The sequence below is a fragment of the Rhododendron vialii genome, chromosome 12a, assembly GCF_030253575.1.
Source record: "Rhododendron vialii isolate Sample 1 chromosome 12a, ASM3025357v1".
In the NCBI taxonomy this organism is placed as follows: domain Eukaryota; kingdom Viridiplantae; phylum Streptophyta; class Magnoliopsida; order Ericales; family Ericaceae; genus Rhododendron; species Rhododendron vialii.
The window spans coordinates 9,472,874-9,495,831 of NC_080568.1; the positions used below are offsets into that span (position 1 = coordinate 9,472,874).

A 22,958-nucleotide genomic window follows, 5' to 3' on the forward strand; every position below is an offset into this window, starting at 1 on the left:
CCTCTGTACAACTTCCTGAGTCCACAAGGATCCTCTCAATATCATATTCCCCAACTCGTAGGGTTACGACCAATGCATCGTTGTGGGGTATTTGGACCTCTCCTAGGTCATCATCACTGAATGCCAGGCTCTCATTGCACACATCAGTCTCTCGTCCTCTCTTGTTTCCCAACCGCATCACGTGCTGATCGTGCTTAACCTGTCTTTGCAACAGCCTCACCTCACTCCTCGTATAAGGTGTAGCCAACCCATGTATCATATGGATCACGCCTTTAGGGTTTTGCTCGTAACCCAGCTCCATAGCCTTCCCTTTCTCTTTAGGGTCCTCCTGGATAAACTCCTTGAGATAGCCCCGAGAGACCAAATCATCAAGGTGCCTCTTGTACATCTCACAATCCTCGGTCATGTGGCCCCAATCTTTGTGGTAACTGCAGTGCTGATTCGTAGCACGTTTTGCATCCTTGTCTCCGCCTAGACTCGGGGGCCACTTGAAATATGGCTGATTCTTTATTCGATAAAGAATTCTGTATATTGGTTCCTTCCAAACCGCAATGATAGAAAAGAAAGCTTTTGGATCAGGAGCTTGCTTATTTTTATACGGCTCTTTCTTAGCCTGCCCATATTCCCTCCTCTCTCTGTAAGTTTTGGGCTCTGGCTTCTCCACCTTTTTGGCCGGCACCTTTGGCTATTCGGCAACTGTCCTGCCATCCTCACGGAGTATGTCATCCTTCATTCTGGCATGTTGCTCTATTCGTTCCATCAATTTAGGCAAAGTGGCTACTGGATGTTTATTCAATGATCGGCGCAGCTCTCCCCGAACAGGAAAACCAGTCTTGAAGGTAGCAATCGCGTACTCCTCACTGCAACTTTCAATCTCGTTGAAAGTTTCCCAGTACTTCTTTGCATAATCTCTGATTTGCTCGTTCTCATCCTGTTTCATGGTGGAAAGACTCTCAAAGGTCTTTGGGGCTTTTCTACTCGTCAAGAACCGAGCAGTGAACTCCTCGGCCAACTGCCTCCATCCTCGTATGGATCGTGGGGCCAGTTTATGAAACCAGGATAAAGCCACCTTGCCAAGACTGGAGGGAAACATCTTGCACAAGATGGAATCATCTCCTTCATGCATAAACATAGCCTGTTGATAATGCTGTATGTGAGCCACGGGATCCGTATTTGTCTCGTAAAGTACGAACGCACCGTGCTTCACTCTGCTCGGCAACCTAGCCTCCTGCAGCCTCTTTGTAAATGGGGAGGCCGCAATATTACTTAATGCCTTCCGTGCTGCTTCTCGTGCAGTCACTGTCCCATCCTCGAACTCCTTGGATTTGTGAGCCGTGGCTTTGGCCCAATCAGCATCAGGTCTCTCGTACCTGTCTCGATGATGTTTCCTAGTTCCCTCCTCTTCGGGGGTGGAACTTCTGTCTCTGCTCCTCCCTTTTCGTGAAGAAGCCTTTCTCTCGGGTGTTCGGCTTTTACTTCTTCTTCCCTTTTTTCGTGGAGAAGCCTCATAACGCCCTATAACAGGACTTCTGCTCCTTTTTCTTCGTGAATGGGTCTGCTTATGGACTACCAGCATCCTTCCATCTCTTGGGGAATGCCTACGAGAGAGTCCAGAATCTTCTGGGTGCTCTCGTATCCGCTGCAACTCCTGTATCTCATACTCTCGTTTCTTAATCAAATGAGCATACTCCTCGATTTCTCCTCTCTTTTTATCTAGGAGATCATTGTCGCTACAATGCACACTCCTAGAGTATGCGATCGATTCATCCCTTTGATGGGATTTACTCCTTCTCGTGGATCTCGAAGCCGTCTCTCCATCTCCTCTATTTTTGGAGTTATGATGTACGGTGAGGGGGCGGTCCTTACTCGTGTTCCTCCTGTGCCCACCCTGGGGCTTTCTCGGAGCCCCAGGTGGTGATTTGTCCCTTCCTCCATCTAACACATCTTTTGGTTCATGCGGTGTTGCTGGAGTTACTTCCACCATGGTCGTATTTCAAAAGGGAATTCTTTCGTTTCCCACAGACGGCGCCAATTGTAGGGGGATGAAAACAATTGATGCTTCGGATCAACTGGATTGCAACGGCTTATTCGTGCCTCTTCACCGGAACCCTAGCTCGACGTCTGAACCCTAATCTGCAAAATAGACAGGGGGTGAGTGCACCTCTGCCTTTCGTGGCAAAGGCCCTCCGATGCCTTTGTTAGTATCACGTACTAGAAAACTCAACCCTAATTATCAGTAGGAAAGCAATAATAATGCAATGTATTGGGTACCTTTCACCTCTAGGTTTACCTCATATTTATAGATTTACGGATGCTTGCTGTCCAAGCATCCTTGTTGCCATAGGATTCCTAACTCGTATAGGAAACCCAGGATATCAAGGAGTCTCGTTTCCTTTACCAGTTTATGGAAAAGAGTCCTTTTAGGATTCTTTTCCTTTAAGAGCCGAACATCCCATACTCGTTGGGTATCTTTCTCAGATCCTATATTCTTGGGATCTTTATCCCTTTATGGGACATGACTACTCTGGAATCTTCCAGAGTATTTCCTCTGCTTCTACTCTCGATTAGAGCTCCTTCTTTGTTCGGCTGTCTCATGGCCGAACAGTCTACTTGGACCAAGGACTTCACATGTAACTTGGTCCAAATGTAATTAGAATGTCTCTTATCTGCCGAACAGATAGTTTACACCAGTGACTTGTCGTGTCATTGGCCTTTATTCAGCCGAACAGATTGCATGGACCAAGGACTTCACATGTCATTGTTCCATATCGCTGTTCTTCATACTGCCCGATGATAAGTCCAGTCGTATTTACCACGTGTTCCCAAACATCACGTGTTCGGTAACTAAATGTATCTGCTCGGGAATACCTCCCTACAACGTGGTCAAAAAAGTAAGTAATACGAAGTAAGAATTGTGAGTTAGGCCCATTCTGTTAAGGTTCTTTTTTTTAAAGTATATATTTTTCGCTTTATGAGACAGGTTATTCTCTCACAATACATAACCTTTAATTTAAAAATAAGTACTTATTTTCGTTAGTTGAACACACCCCTAGAACTTTGAATAATTAATGTATGTCATGGCTTACTTCATCTCTCCCTCTCTTGTATGTCATGGCTTACTTCATCTCTCTCTTTCTCTCAAGATTTTTAGACCACCACCATTTGAAGTTTGGAGGAGGGCAAGAGGGTAATTCCACATACCAACTCACCTAGGCAATTGCTGACTAGGGAGAGGCATAATGGACCCTTTAAACACACACACACACACACACACATAATACCCAAAACTCCCTATGTGGGAGCCAGCCCATCTGATGTAGGCCTAAGAGCCTTGCCACTAAAGAGTGGCACTATGATAGAAGGCCCAAGGAGCCTGCACCAGAGGTCAAGCACACAAACCACAACGGGTGGAAGAGACTTGGTTGCTTTGGAGGAGGATAAGAGGGTAATTCTGCATACCAACTCACCTAGGCAATTGCTGACTAGGAAGAGGTATAATGGATCCTTTAAACACACACACACACAATACCCAAAACTTCCGATGTGGGAGCCTAACACCACTTGAAGTTGTTTACACCTTGGTTAGAGAAATTGCAAGTGTCATTTCCTTTATCTCCTTTTGTCCTTTTACAGAACACCAGCATATCCTTTCTTCCAACAAATAATTCATACATCGTAGAAGCAATGCCTAAACATGCACACACACTAAGTTCACAAGCAAGGAAACATGCCTGAAATAGAAATGCAACTATTCAAGATTACAACTTATTGAATACAATCGGAATCCCATTTTTCGGGCCCAATGTGATAATCTGGATTGGGCTGTGAATATAATCCGAAGACAGAGTGAACCTATAATGCTGCAGAATCATTGAGAGTGCTATCTTGGCCTCATTAGCTGCAAAGTTTAAGCCCACACAGATTTGGGGACCAAAACCGAATGGAATGAACCCTGCAATGTTGTTATTTGTTGCTTTAGCCACTCCATCTGCTAATCTCTTTGGCTTGAGGAGGTCAACATCTTTCCCCCATATCTCAGGGTCATGGTGAAGTGCTAGGATTGAAAGCATCACATGTATATTGGCTGGAACTATCAGTTTCCCTAGTTTGAGTTCCCTTTCAACTCTTCTCAACAAATTGATCGCGGGTGGATATAGCCTTCAAGTTTCATTTAGGATCATGCTCATCTAAAAGAAAAAAAATAGAGGAAGAAGATAAAAGTTACCCTATGTATTTGAAATGATATTTATATATTTTGAATTTGGAATTTCTGTTGAGAGTTGTGACAAAAATAAGGTACTGATCATGCAATCATATTCTTCTCGTAGACGTTGCGCATGGATGGAGACCCCAAAAACCTCGAAGGTGAAAGAACGATTTTACAAACAGAAACTGGTCATAGAAAATGTATGCATGGATGATCTTGGAAAAGGTCCTACTCGTTCAACTTACACGGTTTTCATTACCCTTTTGTAGTCGCTTTATTTATGTGTAAATTATATCAAGTAAAAACAGATGATGATAAGAGAGTTAGATGATGCTTACAATCTTTAATCTTGCAATACCCTCTGCATTTGGGTTCTGTTGGCCAAACAATTCAAACACTTCCTTTCTTGCCTTCTCTTGCCAATCTGTGTGAATTGCTAGAAGCAAAAGGCTCCAAGCCAATAACCCATTTGTTGTCTCTTGTCCAACCACGTAGAATGTCTTGCACTCATCTACCATATTGTCAACTGAAATTCTATTCTTCTCATCAATATCGTGATTAGCCTTTATAAGTGATCCGAGAAAATCACTCCCGTAGTTATTTTCTTCTCTTCTCATCATTTTCTCTTCCCGCTTGTCGATCACCCCTATAATTGATTCTCAAATTGCTTGTTCTAATTTATCTGACTCATTATCATCACGCGATTTCAAAAACTTTCTCCAGCCAAAAGTTGATAAATTGACATAGAGACAGGTTTGGCAATAGTAGCTTTTCAGTTCTCAGACAGGTAGTTTCAAAAAAAATTTCATTGTTTTTTGTCGGATTAATTAATGGAGGGAACTGGGACAGAGGGACCCAACCCAATGCCATGCAGGCCAATCTTAAAACGATTCTTCGCCATAATCATTCCCATCTTCAGCAACATGTCTGTAGACACCCCAATCTGGGCTTCCAGATTAGTTTACTTACGGTTTTTGATTCCTCGATGATGAAATGGATCAAGAACACCCCGGGAATGATAGCGTGTTTGAGCTTCGGGTGTTTGCAAAACCCTTGAACCTAACCTAGCCTAAGCCACTTCAAAAACCAAAAACCCTATTGATGCGCGCTAGGGCGCAACCATCCCGCGCCGGGGCGCACCATCGCGCACCTGACTCAATCCATCGCGCGACAGAGCGCCAGGGTGCACCATCGCGCGACAGACTGACTCCGTCGCGCGACGGTCCAACCTACCACCAATCTTTCTGAAGGAGGACAGTTGGCCACCAATGCAACTTTCAGCCAGCCTCGTGGACTGACTGAACTCCTTTCCTGGCACCAACTAGATCCACCATCTCCCCCTATATATACCCCCCATGGTTATTCTTTCAAAGGGTTCCAAGTTTTGAGGTCCAAAGGAGAATTACACACACCATCCTCCATACAAACCCAAATACCAAGCAACAAACTATCTTGTTCCTTGCTTCTACCACTCAAAGAGCTTCCAACAATCAAATCCCAAAGTTCAAACACTCTTTCAACCTCAACCAAAGGTATAGCTTACCTTTGTTCTACTTTCTGTTCTGATCCCTGAGGGGGGCTGGCAGGGCCAAGGCTGGTAATCAATACCAGTTCTGGTCCTAAAGCTGGCAAGGTTTCAAAAACCATCATGGTAGGAACCAGCGCGCGATGGTCCCACTCTCTCGCGCGACACTCCGGTGCTGCATGCGATGGACCGCGTGGGGATTGGTGTCCTGCTGTTTCATCCTTTATTTTGTATATAGATCACTGTTAAGCATGTTAAAAACCAGTTTACTGCTTTCCTTTGTTAGAAATTGCTAGCCGTAGTTCAATTTGCATGTCTTCTGTTTTGGAATACCCCTGGGATCATTCTGGACCTGTCCCAGAACCCAAAAATGTGTAAACCAAACACTGGTCCGCGCCAAGGCGCACTATCGCGTGCCAGACTGGCTCCATCACGCGACAGTGTGCCAGGGCGCACCATCGCGCGCCAGACTCACTCCGTCGTGCGACAGAGAGCCAGGGCGCACCCTCGCGCGCCAGACTGACTCCGTCGCGCGATAGTCTGCCTCTGACCAGTGAGTGGCCTTGCACGGGTAACTTGGATTGAGACTGTTATTCTATCCCCACACTGTTTATGGGGTGCTTTATTCATTTGCAGGGCTTTTTAGCCTTTGACATTACTTAGGACTGTATATTATGCTGCTATATGAATTGCATGGTTTGTCCTGGGTGTGCACTTGTCCTTCCAGAGCCCAGAGAGTTTGAGAATAAGAGTTGTGGGTTTGAGCTCACCGGCGCGCGTGTGTCTTGGAGTTGTGCGCGCAGGAGTGAACAGCATGCAGTGACTTGTTCAATGCATGCTGGTTTCTTCCTGCGCACGTCACTCCAAAACAGGGGCCTTCCAGTTTGTTTAAACTCCCACAACAGTCTGTTCTCATCCTATACTAATTGCTCATCCGTGCTATCTTTTCACATCCTGCAAACTGTTACAGTTTTAATCCCCGATTAACTGTTCTTTCGCCCTAATTAGCTAAAAATTGATTAATGAAACAGAATCGCAAACAAACATTTTTCGCAAATGCCTAAGTAGAGGCTGATCTCCGGATTGGGCGAGAGGGGTGCCATAAAACCCTTCCCCTGTCGTAACCTGGCTCCCGAACCCAGATATGGTTATGATAGACTGGTTCCTTAACTTTTTCAAATCAAACAGCGCGGTAAGTGCTTCGAAATACGGTTCCTTGGGTGTCGGACCTTCAAACCCGAGTGCCGACTTTGTATTTTTGCGAGTGCTTGTCGTCCAGCTTAAAGCGCTCCCGCGAACCGGCACTTTTCTCTTTAGGAAGAGAACAAAATCCCTTCCAAAGAAAGAAAAGAAAAGGGCACGCATGCCCACAGTGGCGACTCTGCTGGGGATCGAACCAATATTGGTCTATACTTAGAGTTTAAAACACTTGAGAACAATCCCACAAAAGCCTGTCAAAATAGTGAGCTTCGCGCTGCTAAAGAAAGGATTGGTGATTTAACAGGACCTCGTGTCCGGCCATCCTGCCTGGGGCCTTTTCGATTGTTCTCTTGTGTAGTTTCTTTTAAGTATTGACTAAATAAAGAGAGCCAAATTTGAAAAGGCATTTGCGAATTTGCGATTCTGTTCCATTAATCAAATTCTTTAGCATTTTTCATATGCATCGATGTGGGATAAAGCCGTGTTGGATCGTTTTGGCAATCCGGCACGGTTTACCGGAGCCTGGGGACATTGAATGACCAACAACCTCCGACGATGATGGGTCATTCTACCGTTCGACTGTTGCTCTGCGGTTACACGGGCAATGGGAGGTATATCTTTGGCCCTAGTCCGAGGAACCCGTTACAAGCCAAAACTAGCCTTTGCATATACAAAGCATTAGAACTCTCCAAACTAGGACAGGTACCTACAGGGTAAGATTACTTGCATCTAACCCCCATATATTGTCTACGTGTTACTGCTTTCCCTATCGCATGTACTGTACATACACTATTTTGCATAGGAGCATGCTTAAGGTTGTCTTGTCTTTCAAGTTTGTCATGCGCTGTCTAAGACGTTGTTGGACCCGATGAGGAGTCGTTCATTCTGTTGAATGTTCGTTATCAATCGCAAAGTCTTTAGTTCAATGAGACTTTGAGAAATCAAAATTTACTACATCCTTGGCTCATGCCCGATTGAGGATTCAACCGAAAATATGGAACAATAAAAGTAGTGATGCCATGTCACTGACGCCACCTAGGTTGAAGTGCGAAGTCACTATACACCGCCGTGTTCAAGGTTAAGGTGCCATGTCATCATTACCGAGTTGTTCCAAATTCAAAGTTGAACCTTTAAATGGGACTAGTCGAAGATTTAGTCTATTTTGACATCTTTTAGGATCTGTCGATCTACTCAGGGACACATCGCCAAAAAGAATTCTGAGGATTCTGGCAACGTCTGAAATTCGCAAGGCAAACTCGTCTTTGTTTTTGTACATACATATCGTTTTGCGTAGGAGTATGTTTAGGGCAGCTTCTAGGTAGTCTCTCTTTCGAGTCTGTCTTATGCTTACTAGGATACTGTCATGACCCGATGAAGAGTCGTGCATCTCGATGGTGCATGTTGTCAATTTTCAAAGTCCTTAGATCAGCAAGACTTTGGGAAATCAAACCTTTTTAAGTCTTTGGCTCATGCCCGATTGAAGTTTCAACCAAAAATAAGGAACCACAAAGTATGGATGTCATGTCACTGGCACTACCCAGGTTGAAGTGCGAAGTCACTATACACCGCGGTGTTCAAGGTTAAGGTGTCATGTCATCAATACCGAGTTGTTTTGACTCCAAAGTTGAAACTTCAAGAATGGAATAGTCAAAGGCTTAGACTGTTTTGACATCTCTAATGTTAGTCGATTCAAATAAGGATACACCCTCGAAAAGATTTCTGAGGATTCTGGCAGCGTCCGGACGTCATGAGACAGACTCATTTTTAGTTGTAGAGTCTAGGAGGACACGGACAACAACGACATGTACATTGCATTATTCTTGTACATAGTTTGCTGCAGGAATGTCATTGAGCTTTCAATTACTTCGCTGTCTAGTTTGGAACCATTGCACCGAACAAGAGAGTACCAAAAGGAAGAGCCAAACCTACTTGGGAACGTTTTCAGAATCCGGTTCAAAGACTTGTTAGGCTAGATTCCCAGTCAGTCACAACGGAGGCTTCTCCAGGATCACTGTTGGCCGCCCTACAGTTAGGGTCGCCATCAATTTTGCAAAAAGCCACGCCGCCGGCTTCCCCATCTTCAGCTTCTTCATCAAGCTCCCCTGAAAAACCTGCGATGACAGATCAGCCGCAGCCGCTCACTCTGGGAGCCATGCTCTTGAACCTCCAGAATAGTATCACTACTTTGCAACAGAAGGCCACTCAGACAGATGCTAACATCACCCGCCTGAAGGACCTTATCAACACTCGTCTTCCACCGCCACCAGAAGAGGAAGGCGAGGACGATGAGGATGTTCATGCAGAACCTATCTTTGTTGAGGATCCAAATCATGCAGGGTGTCTCGTTGTTCAGCCCACTCCTAGAGAGGCTCGGATGCCTGCTCCAAACCCAAACCCTGCTGTTGTTAGGCCTGTTCAAAACCCTGACATAACTGCTCTCATGGCTAAGATGGCTAAGTTGGAAGAAGCTATTTCAAAATCTGAGAAGATCAGTGCAGGAGGAATTGACCTGGATCGTCTCTGCCTGTACCCTAATGCTAGACTTCCTGACAAATTCAAGATGCCTGACTTGGTTAAGTTCGATGGGAGCGGTGATCCCAAGACTCATCTCTTTGGCTACCATGCTGCCATGAAGCTGTTGGGTGTGAAAAGTGAGGCCATGTCTCAGCTTTTCCCACAGACTCTCTCTGGGCCTGCCTTCCATTGGTTTCTGTCGCTTGACATCTCCAAAAGAAGAACTTGGGAAGACATAGGGGCTGCCTTTGTCTCGCAGTACAATTATAACTCTCAACTCAAGATGACTACTTGTGAGTTGGAGTTCACCAAAATGGAAGCAAATGAGTCCTTTGCGGATTTCGTTAAGAGGTGGAGAGCCAAAGCCACTCTAATGAGTAATGACTGAGCACCCGAGCGAGAGGGATCATCTTCGTATCATCTCCCGCAATCTTCAGCCTGACTTCGCCAAGCACCTTGTGTTGGTTCAAGCATCTGCAAACTTTGAGACTTTCTTCGAATCTGGTTTGGCCATTGAGGATGCACTGCAGAGTGGAATTCTGCCTAGGGGAGAGTCCTCCTCACAGAAAGCTAAGCCGAGGGCTTACTCTGGAAATAGTAGCGTGTTGTTTGGTAACAGCAACTACTCTAATACAGCTATAAGTGGGAGCGATGCTCCGGCTTTCGACTCCAATCGCGCTGTCGATGTTAACCAAGTTCAAAATGCCCAAAGCTACCGAGCCCGAACTGTAGGGGGATGAAAACAATTGGTGCTTCAGATCAACTGGATTGCAACGGCTTATTCGTGCCTCTTCACCGGAACCCTAACTCGACGTCTGAACCCTAATCTGCAAAATAGACAGGGGGTGAGTGCACCTTTGCCTCTCGTGGCAAAGGCCCTCCGATGCCTTTGTTAGTATCACGTACTAGAAATCGAACCCTAATTATCAGTAGGAAAGCAATAAGAATGCAATGTATTGCGTACCTTTTACCTTTAGGTTTACCTTTTATTTATAGATTTGCGTATGCTTGCTGGCCAAGCATCCGTGTTGCCCTAGGATTCTTAACTCGTATAGGAATCCCAAGATATCAAGAATTCTCGTTTCCTTTATCAGTTCATTACCTTAATCCTTGTAGGATTCTTTTCCATAACAAGCCGAACATCCCATACTCGTTGGGTATCTTTCTCAGATCCTATATTCTCGGGATCTTATTCCTTAACGGAATACTATTGTTTCTGGATTCTTCCAGAATGTTCCTTATGCTCCAATACTTGACTGAAGTTCTTTCTTTTGTTCGGCCATCTCGTTGCCGAACAGACTTCCTGGACCAGTTACTTCACATGTAACTTGGTCCTAACATAATCAGAATGTCTCTTATCTACCGAACAGATAGTTTTACACCAGTGAGTTGTCATGTCATTGACCTTTATTTAGCCGAACAGATTGCATGAACCAAGGACTTCCCATATCATTGATCCATATCGCTGTTCTTCATACTGCCCGGCAATAAGTCCGGTCGTATTCACCACGTGCTCCCAAATATCACGTGTTCGGCAACTAAATGTATGTGCTCGGGAATACCTCCCTACAATTGCTCCCCAGCTTCATCTAGTTACCACTGTTCGGGGGCAATATATGATGCTTTAGAGACAGAATTTTATTTAGACCAGACTCTTCTGATCCCGTGCAGCCATAATTTCAATATGTCATTGATGCCTTTTGGCGCCTTTATTATTATACCATTTCGAGGTAATGACTCCACGTGGCACGTATCGTATGCCTATCATTAATTTCGAACTGACGTTCTATGAAACGGCGTCAGAACGAACTCTGCTTTCCGTTACTTTATCTTGTAACGGCGTAAGAGGAGACGTTTCATCTCCATCTCTTGCTTTTAAACCCCTGAAAGGGTGCTGTTTTGGGCTTTTACCCAAAATATAACTTGAACTTTCAGTTTCTTCTCTCTCTAAGCCTTCCGCCATCGCCGCCGTCTGCAAACTCGATTGCAATCCAGGGAATCGTCACAGTATTCTTGTAAGATTTCTCGTTCTCACTCCATTTCGTTTGCTTAGATTTCCATCTGAGATCTCATTCTCAGATTCGTGGGTTGTTTCTAGGGTTTCAATTCGTACCCATTTCCTTTTTTCCTCCTTTTCTGAATATACTCATGGCGGACGACAACCCTCCTAGACCCAGTAAGTTTAGGAAGCTTTGTGATACCCCTGCTGCCATGGCGGTATTTAGAGAAAAATATAATGTCCCTGAGAATGTAGGGTTTGAACTCGCCCCTTTAGGTGCAGACAGAGATGGCGGTTCATGGGATAGGATGTGTATCCCAATAGTAGCCATTGTTGAAGGTGGAGTTCGTTTTCCCCTTCACCCATTACTCCGCCAGATTTTAAGTTGGTACCGTCTTACACCCATGCAAGTGTCAACCAATGTTTTCAGACTGATAATGGGGACTATAGCCCTAAATGGGATTCTAGAGACCCAATTAGGAATCTAGGACATCCAGTGGTGGTACAGTATAGTACTAAACCCCGAGTACAATACTTACTACTTCAAAGTTAGGAGGGCAGAGAAACGCTTCGTGCTCAATCTGCCAGATTCTGCTCGTGACCACGAGATCGATTTCCTCTATGTGACTGGAGCATTCGAGCCTTTAGGGGAAAATGGCCAAGTGCTGGGGCTCCATTGCCCCCACATATGGGGCTATCCACGTATGCTCTTGCTTTTATCTTTTGCAATTTCTTCATTTACTGCTTTTTCATAGGTTTTCAGTATGTCTGACTTTGATGTTTCAATTCGGATCTCGCAGCTGAAAACGCTAACCACCGTCCCAGACGTGTACCGAGCAATATCCGAACAGAGGACATCAACAAAGTCCTAAAATATACAGGCGTGCCTGGTACCCGAACAGCTGGTCGGGGTCGTGACGCGGACGTACTTCTGGGATACGATCCTGCGTACAGAGGTGTCATCGACAGGAGGCTTGCTCACCCCAGCACCAGTGCTGCCTCTACATCAACTGCTCCTCAGCCTAGGAGCATAAGAGCTAACGCAGGAGTAACTGTAGCTGGTCAACTGGGTGAAATCTCTATTTCCGAAGGAGTTCCGTTACCTCGAGTTAGAGTTCGAAGATCCAGACAGGTCATTCCTCTTCAACCCGAACAGCCAGTATTGAATCTTGACACCAGTCAATCATCCTCTTCAGGTTACTCTCAATCTCCTCCTAACTCAAGCACCATGAGACGTCAGCCTTTAAACCTTAGCTCTCTCCTCACCGTCTCTTCTCGGGGACGGGGATCTGGTCAGGTAGCTTCCACAGGGAACGCCCCTCCAGTACCCCGTCGTAACGGAGGAGGTTCGACCCGCTCCACTTCATCTCGTGAAATGGATACTACCATAGAGGCCAGTGATGCTCATAGAGACAAACGGCCTAGATCAGAAGACCCAACTGGTACTGCTTCTCAAGCAGATACCGAAACACATCACCCTGTTTCACCAACTACCCAAGTACTTCCTCAAACATGGACTCCTCTATTCACTAGAGGAGACCGTCCCGTTCACGTCGGGGACAGTGCTAGTTCGTCGGAAACAGCACTTGCTTTGGCCCAAGGGTTGCTACTCCCTGTTGATTTACAGAAGGAGTCTTCGTCTCCCCCTGATCGGCTTGTGTCCACTGGCCTCGTCAGTGGGATCAAGGTAACAAAAAACTTCTCTTTGTGTTTTAAAGCTCCATCTTTGTAATATTTAAGAGATATGTTACTCACGTTTTGGTATTGCTATAGTTTATCCAAAAAATGGTCGTACTGGGCCAAAAATTCTAGGAAGCCGAAGCCGAGAGGATCAGGCTTTTAAATGACAACACTAGGCTGATCCGAACAGTCACAAGATTAGAGAGGGAGAGAGATAAAGCTAAAGCTGATCTCTCCGAGACAAAAGGCAAGCTAGAGACCATATAGGAAAGCCTTCATCAAGTCTTGGCCGAGATGGACAGCACCAAAAAGGCATCCTTCGAAGATGGCTATCAGAAGGGTTTTGATGCCACAACGGCTAGCTATGTAGAGCAGATGCCGATCATTCAGGACGAAATCTGGGTTGCTTGCTGGGAGGCGTGCCTTACAAAGGCAGGAGTTGCTGAGGATTCTCCCCTATGGGTTGAGAATGATCTACCAAGTCGCCAAGTTGCAGCTCCAGCAGATGATGTTGATCAACAGATTGACGACTTTGCAGATGTTGATGAAGAAATACAAGTTGAATCACAAAATGACGTTGTGCAATCATCTGTTCTGGAAGTGACCACTGAGATTGTTATCCCAGAGGTACAAACTGCTGCTGCTGTTGCTGAGGCTGACGTCCCTCCTGAGGTTCAGAACCTGGATTAAGATAGTAAACAGGTAGTTTTTGTTTTAAAAATCATCCGGCTGGTCTTGCATGACCATAGCTTTCTTTACCCTGCGTGGTACCAGTACTTTCTTCTTAGTATGGTAATACTTTCCTGGTAAGATAAGTATTTTGGCCCTTCATGGCTTAACCTTATACAGTTTGCTCGGCTCCCCTCGTTTTGGAGCATCAGTGTAATCTAAGTATGTCGTACTTTGATCAATTTAATCATATGTGTCATTTGTTTGCATAAGTATTCGTACTTTAAGCAAATCCTACAAACATGATTATTGGTACTGAATCTAAGTTTCACGTACTTAAAAACATTTGTTTCCCTGTGTCTCGTACTGTTTTCAAGTTTTAATACATACAAGTGTATTCATACTTGTATTCGTCTTCGAATCTTTCAAGTATTTTCATACTAACACTTGTAAGGTTCATATAATCATATAGGTGTTCTTTTAAGTTTCACATACTTAAGAACAGTTATTTATAAGTTTCACGTACTTAACGTTTTTAAGTTTTTCGTACTTGAATAAATGTGGCTAACATATACTCGTTATGTTTTCAAGCCATGCCAATAAACTTTTACAAGAGTCTCGTACTTGTATTCGTTAAGTTGCACATATCCACACAAAAACTTTTAAATATCACGTACTTAGAACTACTCGTGTGTTGGATAACGTTTAAGTTTGTTCATACTTGTTAAGTATCACGTACTTAGATCATCACACAAGTGTTTTGTATTTGTGTTTAAGTATCACGTACTTAAAGTGTTGAAAATCTTACAAGTGTTTCATACTTGTGTTTCAGTTTCATGTACTGAACTGTATACCCTGCTCCCCAATACGAATGAGGGAAACTAATCTCGTAGTTCGTATTTAAAACAAATACCAATATGCTAGATTAGAACACAACAATTATACTAAAAAAGTGATTTTATTCATAATCGGTAAAACTCAAGAGAGCGTTATTCGTACCCCTTGCAACTAAAATATAAAATAAGGGAATTATATTCGTAATTCCCACACAATCACGTAGTGCAAATCTAAAATAGAACTGAATGCTTCTTTTTAAACAAAGAATTTTCGTAGATTATGGACATTCCAAGGCCTCGGAATTGGATTACCATCCAAATCTACCAATCTATAGGCCCCTATGCCTACAATCTCAGTTACTCGATACGGACCTTCCCAATTTGCCCCCAACTTGCATTCATTGGCCACCTTGGTGTTGCCGAGCACTTTTCGTAGTACGAGGTCCTCAACACCAAACTCTCGAGGGTGAACATGCTTGTTGTAGCTTTTCATCAGCTGTTCTAGGTAAGAAGCAAGATGTACCAAGGCTTTTTCTCTCCTCTCCTCGGCGAGGTCAAGCTTGATTTGAAGGGCCTTGTCATTGCCTCCACTTTCAACCAAAACGGTCCTGTTGGTCGGCAGACCCACCTCCAGAGATATGACAGCCTCTGTTCCATAGGCCAATGAATAGGGGGTCTCTCCCGTAGATCTCCTAGGCGTTGTTCGGTGAGCCCACAGAACTAATGGTAACTCGTCAGGCCACTTTCCCTTAGCTTTGTCCAGCCTTTTCTTGATTCCATCAAGGATAGTTTTATTAGACGCCTCTGCTTGCCCATTACTCTGAGGGTAGGCTGGGGTGGAATAATAATTTCTTATTCCATACTGGGCACAAAAAGCCTTGAATTTCTTCTGAAATTGGGATCCATTGTCTATGATCAATGAATAAGGGACCCCAAAGCGAGTGATGATGCTTTTCCAGACGAACCTTTCTATCATAGGTTCAGTGATTTTGGCCAGTGGTTCTGCCTCAATCCACTTTGTAAAATAATCAGTTGCTACAAGCAGGAATTTTCGATTCCCAGTTGCTTTGTGCAATGGACCCACGATATCCATCCCCCATTGAGCAAAAGGCCAGAGACTTGTCAAAGGCACCAGATCTTCGGCGGGTGTTCGAATCATTGGTGAGAATTTTTGATACTTCTCACAAATCTTTACATACACCTTTGCATCTTTTTGCATGTGTGGCCACCAGTATCCTTGAGTAATTGCTCGGTGGGCAATTGATCTGCCTCCAGCATGGCTCCCACATGTTCCCTCGTGGATTTCATGAAGGAACTTTTGTACCATCTTAGGATGTACACATAGTAAATATGGGCCTGTAAAGGATTTCCTGTATAACTTACCCTCTGGAGACAGCCAAAACCTGGCAGATTTGACCCTTATCTTGTGGGCTTCCTTTTTGTCAGAAGGGAGTATCTCGTCTCGTAAGAACTCCATGAGTGGGTCCATCCAACTTGGTCCTTGGTTCACGTCCAAGACTAAGTTTTCGCTCCTGTCAATGCTCGGCTTATTCAGATATTCAACTGACACCTTTCGTTTGAACTCGGTTGGTACAGCTGCAGCCAACCAAGCTAAAGAATCTTCATGAGTATTCTGTCCATAACTAATTTGCTCGATGTATACTCTTTCGAAGGTATCAAGCAAGTCCTTGGCTACCTGTACGTAAGCCAACATCTTTTCATTTCGAGTTTCGTACTCGCCGGACAGCTGATTTACTACAAGCTGGGAATCACAATACACCCTAACCCGTTCTGCTTTAAGGGTTTTTGCACTCCTCAATCCAGCTAGGAGTGCCTCATATTCTGCTACATTATTCGTTGCACTGAATCCAAGCCGAACAGATAGTTCAATCAGAACTCCTTTAGGAGGAAACAGGACTACCCCAATTCCAGAACTAGTATTACATGCTGATCCGTCAACGAATAGCTTCCACTTCGTGGGATCCTGTTCGGCTGCAGGTTGATCCTTCAGGGATGATGTCTCAGTTACCTGTTCCTTTCTCGTAGGAGGTAGGGGAGCCACAGTGGGTGAAAATTCTGCCACAAAATCTGCCAACACTTGGCCCTTGATTGCTGTGCGTGGCAGATATTCGAGGTCGTACTGGCTTAACTCCACGGACCATGTCGAGATTCTTCCCGAAAAGTCTGCCTTTCGTAACAACAATTTTAATGGAAACTCAGTATAAACCACAACCTTATAGCTTTGGAAGTAGTGTGGCAATTTCCTTGTGGCTGTCCTAAGTGCCAGTACAAGTTTTTCTAAAGGCAGATATCTCGTCTCTGCATCCAACAATGTCTTGCTAACATAATAAATAGGGATTTGTTCGGTCCCCAGATCCCTCAACAGGACTGCACTTACTGCATGCTCGGAAACAGCCAAGTACAGAATTAAAGACTCACCTGGCTGTGGAGTTGACAACAATGGGGGCTCGGCCAGGTACTTCTTCAGGTCCTGGAAAGCTTGCTCACATTCTGCTCCCCATTCAAATCCCTCCCTCTTTTTCAATAGCTGAAAGAAGGGTCTGCACTTGTCACTTGACCTGCTGATGAATCTGTTAAGTGCTGCTGCCATTCCAGTCAGCCTCTGGACTTCCTTGGTAGTTTTGGGACTCTGTAGTCTCTGCAAGGCATCAATCTGATCGGGATTTGCCTCTATCCCTCTCATGGTTACCAAATGGCCCAGGAACTTTCCTGAACCAACTCCAAACGCACACTTCGAGGCGTTGAGTTTTAACTTGTATTTCCTCAAGATTTCGAACACCTCTTTTAAGTCAGTAATATGCCCTCCTCTTTCTCGACTCTTTACCACCATATCATCTATGTAAACTTCCAAAGTTTTTCCAATGAGCTTCTTGAACATAATGGTCGCAAGTCTTTGGTATGTAGCCCCAGCATTCTTCAGCCCAAACGGCATGACACTATAGCAGTATAACCCTCGTGGTGTGATGAACGAAGTCTTCTCTTGATCAGGTTCAAACATAGCAATCTGATGATATCCTCGATATGCATCGAGAAAACTCATTCGCTCGTAACCAGAGGTTGCATCAACCAATTGGTCGATCCTGGGCAAAGGAAAACTATCCTTAGGGCACGCTTTGTTTAGGTCTGTGAAGTCCACACAGACACGCCACTTCCCATTCTTTTTCTTTACCACAACAGTGTTGGATAACCACTCTGGGTAATAGACTTCTCGTATTGCTTTGGCCTTCAGTAAACGATCGACCTCCTCAATCACTGCATCTACATGCTGCACGGCTGCTCTTCGTTTTTTCTGAATGATTGGCTTGTGCTGAGGGTCAATGTTTAAATGGTGACAGATTACATCTGCATCCACCCCGGGCATTTCCTTTGGTACACATGCAAAAACATCAATATACTCTTTTAGAAACCTTATCGATTCAGCCTTTTCGTCTGCTGGTAGTGATTCCCCAATTAAAAAATATCTTTCAGGATCATTCTCGTTGATCTGAATCTTCTCCAGGCCTTCAACTACTTTTTCAGCCGGGCTTCTTCCAACATCCTCGATGGTTGGTTGATCTGGTACTTCTAATGTATGAACATGGTGGACCTTTGGGGCTGTTTTGATGATGGAAATCAAACACTGCTGTGCCACCTTCTGGTTGCCTTTAAGTACCTCAATCCCATTTGAACCTGGAAATTTCACCATCTGGTGATAAGTCGAGGAGACTGCTCTCATCTTGTGCAACCATGTCCTCCCTATAATCGCGTTAAAGGAAGAAGGGACATCGACCACTAAAAAGTCTGTTCTCAACACCACTGATCCAGCCCGAACAGGTAACGTTACCTTTCCAATGGGCCAGACTACTCCTGCACCGAACCCAATAAGAGGTGTTGTAGATTGTTCTAAGTCTGATTGGGCCAGGCCCAGCTTCTTGAATGCATCATAGTACAATACCTCTGTACAACTCCCCAAGTCCACTAGAATTCTTTCGATGTCATATTCCCCAACTCGTAGGGTTACGACCAATGCATCGTTGTGGGGTATTTGGACCTCCCCCAAGTCATCATCACTGAATGCCAAGCTCTCATTGCATACATCAGTCTCTCGCCCTCTCTTGTTTCCCAATCGCATCACGTGCTGATCGTGTTTGACCTGTCTTTGCAACAGCCTCACCTCACTCCTCGTATAAGGTGCAACCAACCCATGTATCATATGGATCACGCCTTTAGAGTTTTGCTCGTAACCCAGCTCCATAGCCTTCCCTTTCTCTTTAGGGTCCTCCTGGATAAACTCCTTGAGATAGCCCCGAGAGACCAAATCATCAAGGTGCCTCTTGTATATCTCACAATCCTCGGTCATGTGGCCCCAATCTTTGTGGTAACTGCAGTGCTGATTCGTAGCACGTTTTGCATCCTTGTCTCCGCCTAGACTCGGGGGCCACTTGAAATATGGCTGATTCTTTATTCGATAAAGAATCCTGTAAATTGGCTCCTTCCAAACCGTAGTGATAGAAAAGAAGGACTTGGGGTCAGGAGCTTGCTTGTCCTTGTATGGCTCTTTCTTAGCCTGCCCGTACTCCCTTCTGTCTTTGTAAGTCTTGGGCTCTGGCTTATCCACTTTTTTGGCAGGTGCCTTCGGCTGTTCGGCAACCGTCCTGCCATCCTCACGGAGTATGTCATCCTCCATTCTGGCGTGTTGCTCTATCCGTTCCATCAATTTAGCCAAGGTGGCTACCGAATGTTTATTTAATGAATGGCGCAGCTCTCCTCGAACAGGCAAACCAGTTTTGAACGTAGCAATTGCATATTCTTCACTGCAACTTTCAATCTCGTTGAAAGTTTCCCAGTACTTCTTTGCATAATCTCTGATCTGCTCGTTCTCCTCCTGCTTCATGGTGGAAAGACTCTCAAAAGTCTTTGGGGCTTTTCTGCTTGTTAAGAACCGAGCAGTGAATTCCTCGGCCAACTGCCTCCATCCTCGTATGGATCGTGGGGCCACTTTATGAAACCAGGATAACGCCACCTTGCCAAGATTGGAGGGAAACATCTTGCACAAGATGGAATCATCCCCTTCATGCATAAACATGGCCTGTTGATAATGCTGTATGTGAGCCACGGGATCCGTATTTGTCTCGTAAAGTACGAACGCACCGTGCTTCACTCTGCTCGGCAATCTCGCTTCTTGTAGCCTCTTTGTAAAGGGGGAGGCTGCAATATTACTCAGGGCCTTGCGTGCTGCTTCTTGTGCAGTCACTGTCCCATCCTCTTGCTCCTTTGACTTGTGGGCCGAAGCCTTGACCCAATCAGCATCAGGTCTCTCGTACCTGTCTCGATGATGTTTTCTTGTGTCCTCTTCCTCGGGAGTAGAACTTCGGTCTCTGCTCCTCCTTTTTCGTGAAGAAGCCTTTCTCTCGGGTGTTCGGCTTCTACTTCTTCTTCCCCTTTTTCGTGGAGAAGCCTCATAACGCCCTACAACAGGACTTCTGCTCCCCCTTCTACGTGAATGAATCTGTTTATGAACCACCAGAGCCCGTCCGTCTCTTTGGGAATTCCTTCGAGAGAGTCCAGAATCTTCTGGGTGCTCTCGTACCCTCTGCAGCTCCCGTATCTCGTACTCTCGTTTTCTTATTAAACGAGCATACTCCTCAATTTCTCTTCTTTTTTTATCAAGGACGTCATCATCATTGTGTATACTCTTTGAACGAGTAACTGACTCCTCTCTTTGATGAGACTTACTCCTTCTGGTGGAACCAGTAGTAGTCTTGTCTCCTTTTTCTTTGGAGTTATCTCTGTCATGTCTACCAGTGGGCTTTCTCGGAGCGCCTGGTGGGGATTTATCCCTTCCCCCACCCAACTGGTCCTTTGGACTGAACGGAGTGACTGGATTTTCTTCTGTCATGATTACTTTCTCGAAAAAGTTTGTTCGTTTCCCACAGACGGCGCCAATTGTAGGGGGATGAAAACAATTGGTGCTTCAGATCAACTGGATTGCAACGGCTTATTCGTGCCTCTTCACCGGAACCCTAACTCGACGTCTGAACCCTAATCTGCAAAATAGACAGGGGGTGAGTGCACCTTTGCCTCTCGTGGCAAAGGCCCTCCGATGCCTTTGTTAGTATCACGTACTAGAAATCGAACCCTAATTATCAGTAGGAAAGCAATAAGAATGCAATGTATTGCGTACCTTTTACCTTTAGGTTTACCTCTTATTTATAGATTTGCGCATGCTTGTTGGCCAAGCATCCGTGTTGCCCTAGGATTCTTAACTCGTATAGGAATCCCAAGATATCAAGGATTCTCGTTTCCTTTATCAGTTCATTACCTTAATCCTTGTAGGACTCTTTTCCATAACAAGCCGAACATCCCATACTCGTTGGGTATCTTTCTCAGATCCTATATTCTCGGGATCTTATTCCTTAACGGAATACTATTGTTTCTGGATTCTTCCAGAATGTTCCTTATGCTCCAATACTTGACTGAAGTTCTTTCTTTTGTTCGGCCATTTCGTTGCCGAACAGACTTCCTGGACCAGTTACTTCACATGTAACTTGGTCCTAACATAATCAGAATGTCTCTTATCTGCCGAACAGATAGTTTTACACCAGTGAGTTGTCATGTCATTGACCTTTATTTAGCCGAATAGATTGCATGAACCAAGGACTTCCCATATCGTTGATCCATATCGCTGTTCTTCATACTGCCCGGCGATAAGTCCGGTCGTATTCACCACGTGCTCCCAAACATCACGTGTTCGGCAACTAAATGTATGTGCTCGGGAATACCTCCCTACACGAACCCAGCCTCGGAATGTCTCTATCTTCGAGGCACCTCTATCCGCAGTGATGGAAAAACTCGTTAAGTCTGGGCATCTCAAACCTTTGACCCCAACCTCCCCACCAAAAGTCATACCTGCTGGTTACAAGCCTCACCTCTTCTGTGCCTTCCACCAAATGCCTGGCCATCCCACTGACGCATGCTATTGTCTTCGACATGAGATTCAAGATCTCATTGACAATGGCACGATTCAAGTTCCACCAAAGCCCAACATCATTTCCAACTCCTTGCCTCAACACAACTCTGACCCTCTGGTTGGTCAGATATCTATCACCTCCACTTAAATCAACCCGAGCTCCACCATATTCAACCCTAGCCACTATATCATCCCAGAAAGCCAACCCAAACCAATTGTATCCATCCCGTTCGAACCGGAGATTAACATGATGACTATAGGTTGGGCAATTGAGGTCTTCACTGCCAACACCTGGATTGACAGTAATGAGGAGCTTACAAAGGAGTAAACTGACCGACTGAGGTCCATTTTTCATGGGAGCACCGAGTAGGTTTGGTCAAAGAAGCTGAGGAAGCCGAAGTGCTGTTGCTTGGGCCTGACACCCGCTGGATCCTGCCTCTTTTTGTGGAAGCTATGGGTAGCTTTTTAAAAATTGCATTTTCAAAACCGCGTCTAGTTTGCATTGGCATTACGTCTGAGTCTGACATAGAGTCTTTTGAGTACGTCTAAGTCTAGCTCTGAGTCGGAGTTCGTGCCTTTTGCCCCTCCATGTCGTAGCTTTTATTTTCAATCCGAGTCTTTTGCTATACTTGGCAACCCCGAGGGGCTTTCTTTATGATATGCATTATCTTGCTTCTAAGTACTTTGTTGGCTTATGAATAAACTGTATCGACCCAGACGACGAAGGGATAGATTTCGATGGGATCATTCTCAAGGAAATGTGTTCCCTCGCCGAAAGGGAAGACGAAAGGCATGCTCAGCCTATAAATTGAAATAATAGTTTTCAAATAAAATTGAAAGATGAAGTAGACCTCCAAATGGTTCAAATTGGTTCAACACAGTCCCCAGAGGAGCATTGCGCCCGGTCAGACAGGCTCGAAGAGTTCTTTGACATCTTGGCGTGGTCTCACAAAAGACACGTCTGGTGTTGATCCTGAGATAAAAGGAACATCAAATCCCCCTACTACCGTGTGCCAAACCATGTAAAGCAAAGCTCAGAAGGTCCAGCACCTCATACCATGTTCAAATTTGCAGGGACAGTGTTCTGCCAAACGCAAGTTAGAAAGTTCAGAAGTGGCCTGGAGCAAGGCATGTCAACTGAAGCACTCTGGACCCTGTGCTATCAAAGCCATTTTATCTGGGGCTGCGGCGAAAAATCATCAACCTCGATGGCAACAAATTCAAAGACCTTGGTCAACTTGGATTAATTCAAAAGCCTTTTCCCTGAGAGAAGCTCGTTGGACTGAAAACCCCAAGGGCGGGCAGTTCCAAGCAAAAGTTAGAGCAGCTTGCTAGACCAAAAACCTATGAAGGCGGTC

At 45.0% G+C, this 22,958-nt stretch overlaps 2 protein-coding genes across 3 annotated transcripts in view; both read right to left on the reverse strand.

The window, feature by feature from the left end:
* Window positions 1-22,958, reverse strand: part of LOC131310536 (cytochrome P450 CYP749A22-like) — a 67,915-nt gene that overhangs the window by 31,139 nt on the left and 13,818 nt on the right. The gene's annotated exons all lie outside the window — the stretch shown is intronic.
* Window positions 3,583-4,894, reverse strand: LOC131310542 (cytochrome P450 CYP749A22-like). Its single transcript, XM_058337616.1, has 2 exons — window positions 4,546-4,894; window positions 3,583-4,187 (listed from the first exon to the last, which is right to left on the reverse strand). The coding sequence occupies exons 1-2, from the start codon at window positions 4,825-4,827 to the stop codon at window positions 4,161-4,163; spliced, it is 309 nt and encodes a 102-aa protein (XP_058193599.1). The 5' UTR covers window positions 4,828-4,894; the 3' UTR covers window positions 3,583-4,160.